Source organism: Hippopotamus amphibius, chromosome 15 (genome assembly GCF_030028045.1).
Source record: "Hippopotamus amphibius kiboko isolate mHipAmp2 chromosome 15, mHipAmp2.hap2, whole genome shotgun sequence".
Classification (NCBI taxonomy): Eukaryota; Metazoa; Chordata; class Mammalia; order Artiodactyla; family Hippopotamidae; genus Hippopotamus; species Hippopotamus amphibius.
Genome location: NC_080200.1, coordinates 69,593,150 through 69,606,887, shown reverse-complemented (window position 1 = coordinate 69,606,887; position 13,738 = coordinate 69,593,150). Strand labels below are relative to the sequence as shown.

The 13,738-nt window shown below is 54.7% G+C and overlaps 1 protein-coding gene across 7 annotated transcripts in view; it reads left to right on the top strand.

Annotated features, from left to right (window-relative positions):
- Positions 1 to 13,738, top strand: part of CEP72 (centrosomal protein 72) — a 30,674-nt gene that overhangs the window by 15,990 nt on the left and 946 nt on the right. For 6 of the 7 annotated variants that reach the window (XM_057710051.1, XM_057710050.1, XM_057710052.1 and 3 more), the window contains 5 exons: positions 806 to 1,074; positions 3,614 to 3,752; positions 4,885 to 5,081; positions 12,053 to 12,179; positions 13,007 to 13,118. In XM_057710051.1, the coding sequence (XP_057566034.1) occupies positions 806 to 1,074; positions 3,614 to 3,752; positions 4,885 to 5,081; positions 12,053 to 12,179; positions 13,007 to 13,118 (844 nt within the window). Of the gene's footprint in view, positions 1 to 805; positions 1,075 to 3,613; positions 3,753 to 4,884; positions 5,082 to 7,816; positions 9,885 to 12,052; positions 12,180 to 13,006; positions 13,119 to 13,738 lie in introns of those variants that run through there. The other variant, XM_057710054.1, reaches the window with a different exon arrangement.

Genomic DNA, 13,738 nt, shown 5'->3' with positions numbered 1-13,738 from the left:
GTGTGTTGTTGGGGGTGGGCTTGTGCAGAGGCCCTGGGATGGAGGTGGGGAAGGAAGAGCACAGGTCGCAGGTCAAGGTGAGATGGCACGGTGTCGCATGGTTGGGGGCCAGGTCCCAAGGGTGGGGGCGGCACAGAGTGACCTGTGTGCATTTGGGTTGTGGAGGGCGGGCGGTGTGTCCATCGGAGTGGATACGGCTAACCAGTCCCGCCAGGGGCAGAGGTGGCCTGTTGGCACTGGTCGGGTGGACTTGGGAGGTTTGGTGCTGGACGCGGAGCTGGAGGGGTGGGCTGTCCAGGTGGTCTCTGACCCAGGCAGCCAGATGGCGATGGTGTCGTCCACTCACGTCATGCGCACTTGCGGCCCAGGTCTGCTGGGTACACCCTGGCTGTGGCTCTGCTCACGGGGCCCTGAGGGGAGGCCTGGCCGGAGGGCGGCCTTGCGGGGCAGATCTGAGCCTGGGAGCCTGTGGAGTCCGCGTGCAGGAGGGCCCAGGGCTCAGGCTGAGCTCCCGTAGGAACAGGCTGTTGAAGCCACTGTGATTTCCACGTTAGGTGATTGCCCACTTGACTCACTCTTGTTATGTGTCATTTGGTGAGAAGACATACAGTGCTTGGTCGATTCATTTGTTAAAGTTACTACTTCAGTTTTGTCACTTTGGGGTGGATTTTCCGTATCTGTGTGTGTGTGTGCGTCTGTACACGTGCACACGCGTACACGCATGTGAACACAGCTGTTTAAGTTGCAGTGCTGGTCCCTGAACCCAGGGAGCCTGGTGATGAGGGTGCCCCCTTCTCTGTTCCAGACTCCACAGGCATTGAGGACTCAGCCCCTTCTTCTCAGAAGTCAAGTTTGTCGACACAAAAGCTGTTAAATCCCTTGCCTGCTCCCGAGAAGCACAGGAAGCGAAGGATGCCTGGCGGGCGGTTCCAGACGCCTGCAGACCAGGAGTGTCTGAGCTGCCTGGAGGAGAGTGTGAGCAGGAGGGACGGTTCGGAGGGCTGGAGTGAGGGGACCTGTTCCCACTCAGCGGCCTTGGAACCCACGCAGCAGAGGCCGCCCAGCGCGAGCGAGGTGAGCCAGGCGTGGAGGTCGAGGGACCGCCGCCCTCTGTCAGGCCACAGCTGGCATCCTCAGTGCTAACCGCGACCCCAAGGTGAAAACAGGTCTAAGACGAACGTCTCCACGGTGTTGTCACCTGTTTTGTTAGAAGCACCCTTCTGGGCTCCAAGCCTCCCCCGTGGTGCGAAGGGCCTTGAGGCGGACGTGTTGCTGTGAAGTCCGTCTAGGGGGGCGGATTCGTGATCTCCAGAAGAAAAGAATTTCTCCTGGGATCCATAACAGGCCGCTGCTCAGGTTTAAGCAGCAGAGCAACAGTTGATCAGGGAGAGAAAGCACAGTAGCTTCTGGCTCAGACAGCAGGAGCGGGTGAGAGACCCACAGTGGAGCTGGAGTCTTCTACGCCCTGAAAGTGGAGGGGTTGTCATCGCCCCCCCCAGTTGCCTCTGGCAATAGGGATTCACAACAGCGCTGGACTGAGCACTGAAAACCGTGACTTCAGCCCGAGGATTAAGGGTAGATCGTCCCCCGGGGGGTCGCAGTAGTCATCAGAGGTTAAAATTTCTTGACTCAGCCCTTATCTTACAATCAAGATTACAAAGGGGAGTTGCAAGAATCCGTCTTGAAAGAAGGAATTGTAAGCTTTAAATCACATTTTCAAGTCTTCTGCCTTTCCCCTGGCCGGTCAGGCCCCGGGAGTTCTCAGAGGTGCCGTCCCAGAGGGGCTGCTGGCTTACGCGGCCTCCTCACTGCGCCGGCTGCAGCCCTCAAGGGCACTGTCGTGAGCGGGAGTCCTGGGCGTGCACTCTGTGGGTCTCCAAAGGACACGTGCTGGTTCGGGGGTGGGAGTTCTCTCCCATGCTCACCCAGAGCGTCGTGGACGCTGAGCCGTCGCCCTTGTCACTGGCCCCGTTGGAGAGTGAGACCTTCTCAAAGTTTGGGACACAGCAAAGACCACCCCGTGGACAGGGGGCAGCCGTGCCCTCCGAGCTTGCGGGGTAGGGGGTTGGCCCCATCACATCACTCCCAGGCGGACAGAGGGGCGAGGGCACCGCGGCTGAGAGGGGGCGCAGGCGCCCAGACGGGAGCCCCGGCCCGGGGAGGCTGAGGGGCTAGGAGGGGGCGTCCCACGAGGTGCCTGGGGGGAGCGCTGGCTTCTGTGATTGGTCCTGAGCGGTAAATGAATAGAACCGGGGATGCTGGGGTTACCGTAGGTGGTGCTAGGGTTCCGGGGTGGCGCCGTAGGCCATGGGGCCGAGTTCCGCCCTCACGGCTGGTCTGGCCTCGTCTGTTTGCATTTTCAGTGTCTCACTGGGTTGAGGAAGGAAGGAAAATGGGGATTTGCTTGAGTTGGGAATGTGCTTGGGCCTTTCCTGTCCCCAGGTGGACGTCACCCTAGCGGAGCCTCGCCCGACAGGCTGGCACTCGCTGTGGGCTTGGGACTTTGTGGGAGGCAGCACCCCCTTCTCTCAGCACAGTGACCCCGCGGTGATCGTCCTCTTGGAGAGGGCGTGACCCCACGCTCCTCTGGTGGAAGGCAGACGTCTGGCCGCACTGGGCATCTCGGCTCTGTCCCCCGCGCCTGAGGCCGCGTGTCCAGGTGCAGCTTCCAATGGAGGTGTCTGTGCTGATGCTCACGGGGTGCTCTCGGCCTCAGCTGTCGGGGGCCCGCAGTGGCCTCCGTGTTTCCACGCTGAGCCGTCCCAGGAGACGGCTGCCCCACCCCTGGTGTGACCTCGGGCAGAGCCGTGTCCCCTCCGCTGGCCCGTGTTTCCCGGTGCTCCTGGCGCTGATGGCGGAAGTGAGGGGCCGTCCCGGCTCCGCTGGCCCAGGTTGCTCCCACACTCCCTTCAGGATCTTGCTGGGTGTTGCAGGTGTTCTTGAGGAGAAAAGCCCTTTATTTGTGTAACGCTGGGGAGCCACAGGCGTGAAGGGTGGGGCCTCGTCCCCGGCGCTGGCACTGCTGGCGTTTACTCCCTAAATCCCCAACTCCTGGGAAGTGTTCCCTAGACACTCAGAAACTGGGCAGGAGAGCAGGAGCCGTCCCCCTTTCTGCGGTAGTCCCTTAAAATTGGTAAAATAATTCCTGAAGGGAGGAAGCAAGAGTGGTGATGTGAATGCCGAGGACACCGTGGGCCCGCGGTGGTTCTGTCCGGCAGCCTGTGCCCGCACCTTCCCAGCCCGCCCTCCCTCTGGGTCCGTGCGGGCTGCATTAAGCTTAGGGCCTTCTGGGCTCCAGTGACCGTTCAGGCAGACGAGGCTCCCTCCCAGGATCACGGCACTGACCGCTTTCCTGACCGTTACATTCGGGTGACAGTCCAGCCGTTCCTCCCGTCGTGAGATGTCGTCCCCTCCCCACAGATGTGGACACGCTTGCGGGGGGTGGGGAGGTGAACCCCACGTGCCACCCCTGCAGGTCTGTGACGTGTGAACCGCCCACCGAGCGTGCAGGTGTTGGGACGAGGCATCAGTGCGACGTGCGCGCCTAGTGCCGCGTCATACCCGCTGCTTCCAGGCATGGAAAAAGCCAAGGTTAGGGTTTGTTTTCCTGCAGGTGTGTCCCAAACTGCACTTGGCCGCACCGCCTGGGACGAAGGCCGCCCTGGAGGCGCTGCTGCTGGAGGCGCTGCTCGCCCTGGTGGACAGGCACTGGCGTGGCCGCGGCTCCCTGCACAGCAGCCAGGTGTTCCTCGGTGAGTTGGCCCAGGGTCTGCGGGCAGGTGCCTGCGCCCCGCTGCTGGCTCTGGTCCCCGTGCCTCGCTGGGCGCCCTCACCGGTGTCACTGCCCCGCTGCGCTGCGGGGATTGTCCTGATGGTCCTACCCACGGCGTCTGGGCTCTTGGGAGGTGCCAGACGAGGAGGATTTGACGCGGCCTGTGGCCGGCGTCTCCGCCTGCTGGCGCTCCAGGCTTCCTGGAGGTGCGTCGTCAGACAGTGGCGTTGGCGCTGCTCTTCGTGGCTGTTTGCTTCTGCTTGCTCTCTTGTCACGTGCGGATTTGGAGAGATTAAAATGCTGCTGCTGCTGCTGTCTCCTCTGAATTCTCTGAGCATTTGGCCGAGTGCAGGGCCCTGGGTTTGCTGAGCTTTCGCTGGAAACGACTTGAGGCCCAGGAGGATGGCCCCTCCTCAGAGAGGACTTGGGCTTTCTTCTGCCTGGTGCCTGGGAACAGGGGCACACAGGGGACCCCGCATCCAGAGTCGGGGTGTGAGATGGGGAGGTGCTGCACCCCCAGGGCCACCTTCCCTTTCCCCGCTGCCTGATTGCAGGAGAACACGTGCCAGCTCTCTCCTTCCCAGCAGTCCCTGGGCTCTGCCTGGACCTCCCAGCTTAGCTGCACCAGAGATTCCTGAGCCCTCCACTCCGTGCCTTGGCCCCTCAGCTTCTCCTTCTGGAATCAGAATGCCCGGAGAAGCTGGCACCCTTGGATCCTGAGCCCACAGCCCTCTCAGGGCAGCAGGGCTGTCTGCCTCCCAGTCGGGGAGCTGCCGGGCTGTTTGCAGGGCAGGGCCAGGCCTGGAGCGAGAGCAGTTGGTGCCATGGAGAGAGCGTTCAGGCATCGTGATGGGGGCCTTTCCCCCGAGGGCCCTTTGTCTGGATCTTCAGAACTGTCGCTCCGTCTGTGCCTCTTGGTCCCCACCCACGGCTGGAGGGGAAGAGGCCTAACGAGGTCATTTCCATGATGTACATGTCCCTTTTCCCATCTCCACGCCTGTCAGTGTTTTTGAGCCACATAGCCCATGGGATTCAAAGCGCATTGACCATGTTTCGTTTATGCTCATCCTTTCGGTGTAGATGCTTTAGTAATGTTTGGTTCTTACTTCTAGCTCAGGCAAGACACATTTTGTCATCTGTCCACGAGTTTACGGCCACTCAGGATAGTTCAACAATTGTGAATGAAGAAATTAGCTCCCTGACTCTGGAAAATAAGTCTTTGCACAGTCGCCTTGCTGAGCTACAGCAGCAGTACGGTGTGAAGATCAGTGAGGTGGTGTCGGAACTCAGCGACACGCGAAAGGAGATGGTGAGTTGTTCACAGATGGAGCAGAAACATAGTTTTGATGTCACAAAATGAGGGTAGCTTCTCAACTCTGCTTCCCCTCATGGCTGTCAGGCACAGCACTGGGACCCCCTCCTGCGCTTGCAGGACACAAACCACCTCCCCCACCAGGCTTTCCTCACCCCCGCGGCCTCCATCCACCCCTCAGCGCAGCCTGACCCTGTTGCTCCAGGACCCCTCATGACAGTGCTTGCAGGTGGCAGCATTGCCTCCTGTCCCAGCTGTGCCCCTCCTCGGCTGTGTCCTGTTCTGAGAGAGGCTGAGTGGGAGAGAGGAGAGCACGTGAGGCTGGGCTGGAGGTGGAGTGTCTGGCCCCAGTGTTCCCTGGCCCAGGCTCCCAAACCCCTGGTGAGGGGGTCCCAGTGACCTGGGTGACCTGGTGTCCCTGCTGTTGTTCTGTCGGCACCAGCCAGCTGTCTGACCAAGGTGTCCTGTGGGACCTGCGGGAACTCCACCACCAGGTGGCACCGAAGGGCAGCCAGAACCAGCACAGTGTGGACCCGGCAGTAGAGCTGCTTCCTCCCGCTGCCCTCGTCCTTTGTAACCTCACTGTGAGGGCATCGCCTGTAAATGCCTACGCTGAAGAGGAAGAAGGATCTCAAAATCTCCAATCAACAACCTCACTTTACAACTTGAGGAACTAGAGAAAAGAACAAGCTAAACCCAAAGTAAGCAGAAGGAAGGAAATAATAAAGATCAGAGCAGAAATAGAGAGTAGAAAAACAACAGAAAAACATTAACAAAACTGAATTGGGTTTTGAAAATATTCAAAATCAATAAACTCTTTGCTAGGCTAAGAAAGAGAGAAGACCCAAAATCAGAAATGAAAGAGGAGGCATTCCAGTGGATGCCTCAGAAATAAAAAGGGTCAAAGGATGGTTCTGTACAAGCATATTGGAGAACAGAACCTGGAAGAAATAGGTAAATTCCTAGAAACATACAACCTACAAGACTGTATCGAGAAGAAATAAAGCCTGGGACTTCCTAGGTGGTGCAGTGGGTAAGAATCCACCTGCCAATGCAGGGGACATAGGTTCTATCCCTGCCCCAGGAAGATACCACATGCCGCAGAGCAACTAAGCCGGTGCACCACAACAAATGAGCCTGCGCTCTAGAGCCCGTGAGCCACAACTGTTGAGCCCGTGTGCCGCAACTACTGAAGCCCATGCACCTAGAGCCCGTGCTCTACAACAAGAGAAGCCACAGCAATGAGAAGCCTGCACACCACAATGAAGAGTAGCCCCTGCTCGCCACAAGTAGAGAAAGCCCTTGTGCAGCAACGAAGACCCAACAGAGCCAATTAAAGAAAGAAAGAAAGAAAGAAGAAATAAAGCCTAACAGACCAATAACAAATAAGGAGATGGAACAGTAACCAACCTCTTAATAAAGCCTAGGACCAGATGGCTTCATGGCTAAATTCTACCAAATATTCAAAGAATTAATACACAGCCTTCTTAAGCTTTTCCCAAAAAATAGAAGTAGAGGAAGTAATTTAAAACTAATTTTGTAAAGCCAGCATTACCCTGATATCCTGATGCCAAAGCCAAAGACACCATAAGAAAAGAAAACTACAGGCCACTATCTGACGCACATAGATGTAAAAATCCTCAACAGAAGGCTAGAGTACCAAATTCAACAACACATCAAGGGGGATTGTCCCCTGGAAGGCAAGGTTGGTTTACATACACAAATTAATACACCACATTAACACGTGGAAAGAAAGACAGTCATCCCAATTGATACAGATAAAGCATCTGACGAAGTTCAACATCCATTCATGATAAAAAAAAAACTTGACAAAATAGGTGTAAAAACATTCTCTCAACACAATAAAGGCCATTTATGAGAAGCCCTCAGCGAACCTCATGGTCAGTGGGGGAAAACTGCGTTTCCTCTGAGATCCGGTATGAGACAAGGATGTCCACTCTGCAGCTTCTCCTCTGCTGGAAGTACAGTTGACCCTTGAACAACGTGGGTTTGAACTACATGGCCTCATTTATACACAGATTTTTTTTTTAATAGTAAATACTGTAGTACTGCATAGTCGGAAGTTGGGTGAATCCACGGGTACGGAACTGCAGATACAGAGGGCTGGCTGTAAATTATGTGCAGATGTTCAGCTGCAAGGAGAGTTGGTGCCCCTAGCCCCTCCACCCCCCGTTGTTCAGGGGTCAAGTCTACTAGCAAGAGCAAGCAGGTAAGAAAAGGAAGAGGCATCCAGATTGGAAAGGAAGAAGTAAAGTTACCTCCATTTGTAGGTGATGTGATCTTTTACATAGAAAACATTGAAGACTCCACAGAAGAAAATTAGAACAGATAAATTAAGTGAAATTGCAGGATACAAAGTCAGCATAACAAAAATCATTCTTATTTCTTTACACAGTGATTATTCCGAAACAATTCCATTTATAGCACCAAAAAGAATATAAACACTTAGGAATAAATTTAACCAAGAAGGTTAAAGATCTTAACACCTAGAATACAAACGATGAAGTTGAAGGAGACAAATGAATGGAAGGATATCCCATGGTCATGGGTGGAAGGTTATTACTGTTAAAATGTCCGTACTGCCCAAAGACATCTATGGTCTCAGTGTAATCCCTATAAAAATTCCAGTGGCATTTTTCACAGAAATAGAAAAAACAATTCTAAAATTTGTATAATTATTTTTCTTATAATTTATATTGTTCTTTTTCTAGTTCTACAAAAGACCCCAAATCGCCCAAGCAATCTTGAGAAAGAACAGAGTTTCAGACATCACCCTTCCTGATTTGAAATCAAATTACAAAGCTATAGTAATCAAAATAGTATGGTGCTGGCATAAAAACAGACTTAGATTACTGGAACAGGATAGAGAGTCCAAAAATAAAGCCACGCATATATGGCCAACTGATTTTTGACAAGGGCACCAAGAATACACCATGCTGAAAGGATAATCTCTTCAGTAAATGGTGTTGGGAAAACTGGATGTTCTTATGCAAAAGAATGAACTTAGACCCTTATCTTACAGCACACACAAAATTCAACTCAGAATGGATTAAAGATTTAAATATAAGACTTGAAACTATAAAACTAGAAAGGACTTCTCTGGTGGTCCAGTCGTTAGGACTTCATGCTGCCACTTCAGGGGTCGTGGGTTTGATCCCTGGTTGGGGGACTAAGATCCTGCACGCTGCATGGTTCGGCCGAAAAAAACAAACTCGTAGGAGAAAACGTAGGGGAAAAGCTCCTTGACGTGGCCTTGGCAGTGATTTTTTGGATGTAACACCAAGAGCACAGGCAACAAAAGCGAAGATAAACTAGTGGGACTACATCAAACTAAAAGCTTCTGCAGAGCAAAGGAAACATCACCAAAATGAAAAGGTAGCTTATGTATTGAGAGAAAATATTTGCAAACCATCTAGAATATAGGAAGAACTCATACAACTCAACAGAAAAAAAAGAAACCCAACTCAAAAATGGGCAGAGGACCTAAAAGAAGACATACAGATGGCCAACAGGCATGTGGAAAGGATGCTCTGTTACTAATCATGACGGAAAGGCACATGAAAACCAGAGGGCGCTGCGGGTTCACACCTGCAGGATGGCTGTCGTCAAAAAGACGAGAGAGAACAAGGGGGGGGTGCGGAGAGGGAGCCCTTGTGCACCGTTGGTGGGAGTGTAAGTTGGCGCAGCCGCCATGGAGAACAGTATGGAGGCGCCTCAAGAAATCTGCCGGAGAACCACCATAGGACCCAGCAGGCCCGCTTCTGCGTGTTTACCCAAAGGAAGTGAAATCAGGATCTCCAAGAGACACGTGCACTGCCATGTTCCCTGCAGCAGCATCCACTGTAACCAAGATGTGGAAACAGCCTGAGTGTCCTTCAGTGGATGAACGGGTAAAGAAGGTGTAGTGCGTGTATACAGTAGGACATTATTCAGCTTTAAAAAGAAGGAAATCCTGGACTTCCCTGGTGGTCCAGTGGCTGAAACTCCAAGCTCCTAATGCAGGGGGCCTGGGTTTGATCCCTGGTCAGGCAACTAGATCCCAAGTGCTGCAGCTAAAAGATCCCACGGGTGGCAACAGAGAGATCCCGCATGCTGCAGCAAAGACCCGGTGCAGCCAAATAAATAAATAAATAAATTTTTTTTTTTTAAAGAAGGAAATCCTGTCATTTGCAACAACATGGATGGACCTTGAGGGAGTTATGCTGAGAGGAATAAGTCAGAGAGAGAAAGAAAAAAACTATGATCTCATATATGGAATCTACGAGTTGAGTTTGTAGAAGCAGAGAGGAGAGTGGGTGGTCACCAGTGGTGGGGAGGTGCAGGGAGTGGGAGGCGTGGTTCAGGGCACAGAGTGACAGTTCTGTGGGGCCTGAGTCTGGGGCCCTAGAGTGTGCCTGACGGTCACAGTTAATAAGACACATTGGATCTGGAGATCTGCTAAGAGAACAGACTTCAGGTGCTCTCATCACCAAAAAGCGGCCCCTGTGTGAGGGGAAGGTGCACGTGGGCCAGCTTGGCTGTGGTCACCACTTCACCGTGCGCGTGCATGCCACACTGGCAGAGGGACACCTTCAGCGTGTGTAATTTCCACTTAAGGACCGCCGTGCCTTCAGCGTTGAGGTTTTTACCTCACTGATCGTTGCGGTTCAGTTTAATCACATGGAAGCTGTTTAGAGTGTTCTCCTTTTATTTTATTTTTATTTATATTTTATAGCAAAACAAAGTAAATTTGATTCCTATAGTGTTGTTTTTGGTCAAGCTCGTTTGTCGTCAGGGTTGGGTGTGCGGGCCGTGGAGTTAGGCTGCTGGCTGTGAATCTGGTCGCTGTGCTGTGTGCCTGGCCCACGCCTGTGCCCTGGTCCCTTGGGGGGCTGCCGAGGTGACAGCTGTGTGCTCAGCTCTACCGGCATCTCCGGAGGATGGTCCTCCCGCCGTTGCTGTCCCGTGTTGGCGCACCTCCTGGCCTCCGCGCGCTGCGCTCACCTGACCCCTGGCCTGCCGCTTAACTCCTGTTAGTGTCCTGCGTGTGCGCTCCTTCCTCTCGAGCTTTTCCCCTTGGTACCTCTTTCACTTTCTTATTCTGCTTTGTTTGATGTTGACATAGCCACCCCAGCTCTCTTTGATTAGTGTTGCTGTAGGGTGTCTTTTTCTGTCTTCTTAATTTTTTGCTGTGCTTATTTTAAAGTGGATTCCTTTTAGGCAGCATACACTTGGGTCTTGCGTTTTTTTTTTCTTATCTGCTTAACAACCTCTGCCTTTTATTTGCAGTAGTTTTTTTCTTTTTTTTTTAATTCAATTAATTTAAACTAAACAAAAATGGTTCCCCTGTTTCTCCCACCCCAACCTCTGCCTCTGGCAGCCATTAAGTTCTCTGTGCCTGTGACCTTCACTTTTTTTGTTTGTTTCTTTAGATTCCACATGTGCATGAGATCACGTGGCATTTGTCTTTTCCACTGTGTGTCTGCACCATGTCTTCTTTATCCCTTCATCTGTTGATGGCACGTAGGCTGCCCCATGTCCTGGGTACTGTAAATAATGCCGCTGTGAGCATGGGGGCACACACAGCTTTTCAAATTAGTGTTTTTTATTTTCTTCGGGTAAATTGCTGGGTCTAGTAGCTCTGTTTTTAATTTTTTGAGGAACCTCCATACTCTTGTCCGCAGTGGCTGCACCTGTTCACATTCTCACCAGCAGTGCACGAGGCCTCCCTTCTCCCCTTCTCCCCACACCCTTGTCAACACTTGTTATCGCTTGCCTTTTTGATGACAGCCGTTCCGATGGGGAGGTGATACCTCACTGTGGGTTTGATCTGCGTTTCCCTGATGATTCGTGATGCTGAGCGTCTTCTCATGTGCCTGTTGGCCATTTGTATGTCTTCTTTGGAAAAATGTTCGGGTCCTCTGCCCATTTTTAAATAGATTGGTTCTTTTGCTTTTGAGTTGTAAGAGTTCTGTATATATTTTGGATGTTAACCCCTTATCATACAGATGGCTTGCAAACATTTTCTCCCAGTCCATAGGATGCCTTTTCGTTTTGATGATGGTTCCCTTTTCGTTTTGATGATGGTTCCCTTTCCTGTGTAGAGCTTCCTGGCTCCTGCCCCGTGGTGAGGAGGATGGGCAGCGGGCGCAGAACGCTCTGTGTTAGGCTGTTGCTGCATGACGTCATCCCCAGTCGCCCCTCAGACAACACAGGCTTACCCCGTGTGGTCTCTGTGGTCAGGGCCCGGGGTGGCTGAGCCGTGTGTCTCGGGGTCTCCTGAAGTTGCTGTGAGGCTGTCACTCGGGGCGGTGGTCTCCTCAGACGGCTTAACGGGGTGTGGGGCCTCCGTGCTCATTCCAGGCAGCCCGGAGCCCTCACGATGCGGCAGCTGCTGGTGAGGGTGCCCAGGTGGGAGGCCAGCCTCAGGGGTGCTGCGTGGCGGCTTCTGCGTGTCGTGTGTGTGGTGGGGACGGCCCACTTGAGGGGTGCACCTCCCAGGGCCGGAGCACCCTCTGCGCTCAGTCCCCTCGTTTGTAAAATGGGAGTGAACGTAGTCACAGGGTTGCTGGGAGACAGGTGTCTGGTGCTTATTGTCTTATCGAGCCAGAGATCCCACACAAGGCTTCACTTTTAGAGGAATAAATGAAAAATGGTGAAATGGCACCGGCAGCCTCTGGGTGTCTGCACACAGATGGCTCCTGCCTCCAGGAAGGGCTGCAGCCCCAGCCTGGACGGTCACCGGGCGGCGCATCACCCCCGTGGGCATAGCAGGCCTGTCCGCCTGAAAGCAGAGGACCGTGGCTTTGGGGGTTTGGGCAGATGAGAAGGTGGCACCCCTTCCCCTTACAGCGTGCAGCTTGGGACCATTTGGATCCAGACAGGTAGGCCCCGCTGCCAGCTTGGCACCGACGGAGTCCGCACAGAGTGTGACTTGTCTGTCTGATGCGCGTTGCTCGTGTCTGCAGGGTTACCTGCGGCAGCACTTGGACAGGTCTCTGGAGGAAAGCAGCAGCTTGAAGTCTCTTCTGTTCAGCATGAAAACAGAAGTGAAAAGCGCCGACGCTCCCACCACACTGAGCTTGCAGATCACGGGTGAGCTCGCGGTTACGTGTACGGGCGGGAGCCTCTGTTTCACAGGACTCGGACTCACCCAGTGCTGTGGCGCGGGGGTCGCGGTCCGCAGCCCTGCCGGGGCAGGCGTGCGTGCCCACCCGGGGCTGTCTCTCTGACCCACTGAGAGGCCACGGGGCCCTCCCCGGGGATCCTTCTCCTTGCTCACGGCTCCTTCCAGACCCAGGTCATTTTTGTTTCCCTCTCTTCACTGTCTTGGATTCTATTTTGTCAGTTTTGCAAAAGCACCCTCGGGATTTCGAGCCGCGGTGCAGCCCTCTCTGGGGTGACAGGAGGTGATGTGAGGCCCCACGGGGCTTCAGCCTGACCGTCTGCTCCATTCAGACCTCTCAGGGCTCTGAAACTTTCTCCTAAAGGGCTGGGTAGTAAGTATCGCAGGGCGGGAGCACAGCCGTGGCCGAGACCCTCCCAGGCCCACTGCTCCTAAACATCCCCTCAGACCTTCGCCCCAGTCACGTTGGCCTCCGGGGTGTTCCTGAAGGCCCGCCTGTCCAGCAGCTGGTTCAGCCTAGGATCTCCGGCTGGTGCCAGGCCCGCCTCTACCTGTCTCTGCTCCCCGCCTCGTGCGCCCCTCAGGGGTGCCCCCAGGACTCTGGGGCTTCACCCTCCATAGCAGGGGCCAGCGCTGGGCCCTGGGTGGGACGATTGGAGGTGGAGAGGGGGCCGCTTTGTTCACCCTGATGACCTTTTCCCCGTGTTTCCCAGGTGCGCTTTAAACTCTAGCATCGCTTTAGTTTCAGCACGTAGGAGTGCATTTCACTGAATGTCGCTACTTCTTTTCCCATCAGGACTTCAGACAAGTGTGAAGCGGCTCTCCAGTGAGCTTGTGGAACTGAAGCAGCATCTGGAGCACTACGACAAGATCCAGGAGCTCACCCAGATGCTGCAGGAGAGCCACAGGTGCCTGCCCGGGGTGGCCGGCCGGTGCCCCTGGGTTGCCTTGGAGCTCGTGTGAGCTTCCCCACCTTCCTGAGGAGCGAGGCCCTTCCTGCTGCGGCCTCCCGGGAGGTGGGGGGTGGGGTTGAGGGGCGGGGGAGAGGTGATGCAGCGTCCTGGCGGTCCAGGTCTGTGGTTCTGGTGGGGCTCGCACGTGCCCCCTCGGCGTGTTCCCGGCTGTCCTCTTAGAAACGTGGAGATCCTACCTTTACGCCCTGGCTGAGTCTGTATGAAGAGACCTGTGTGCTGGAAAGTGGGTGGGGGCCGCAGAGAGGAAGCCGGCTGTGGCGGGGAGGCAGGCCTGTGGGCAGCGCTCTTGCCCCTCCCCCTCCCTCCCCCTCTCTTCTCCCCCGGCCCCTTCTCACTGTCAGGCCGAGGTCACCACGCCTCCCCTGGCACAGGCGGAGCCAGGCCGTGACCTTACGGGGATTGCAGGCCACAGGCCCCCCGGGTCCATCCTAGCACAAGTCACAGAGGGGCAGGCAGGTCACAGGCACGTGGGCGCTGTGGGCTCGACGTGGACAAGCGGGGCTGCCGCACCTCCCGGGGCAGCGGGTGGGTCGGCGCCGAGCCTCCGCCTGGCC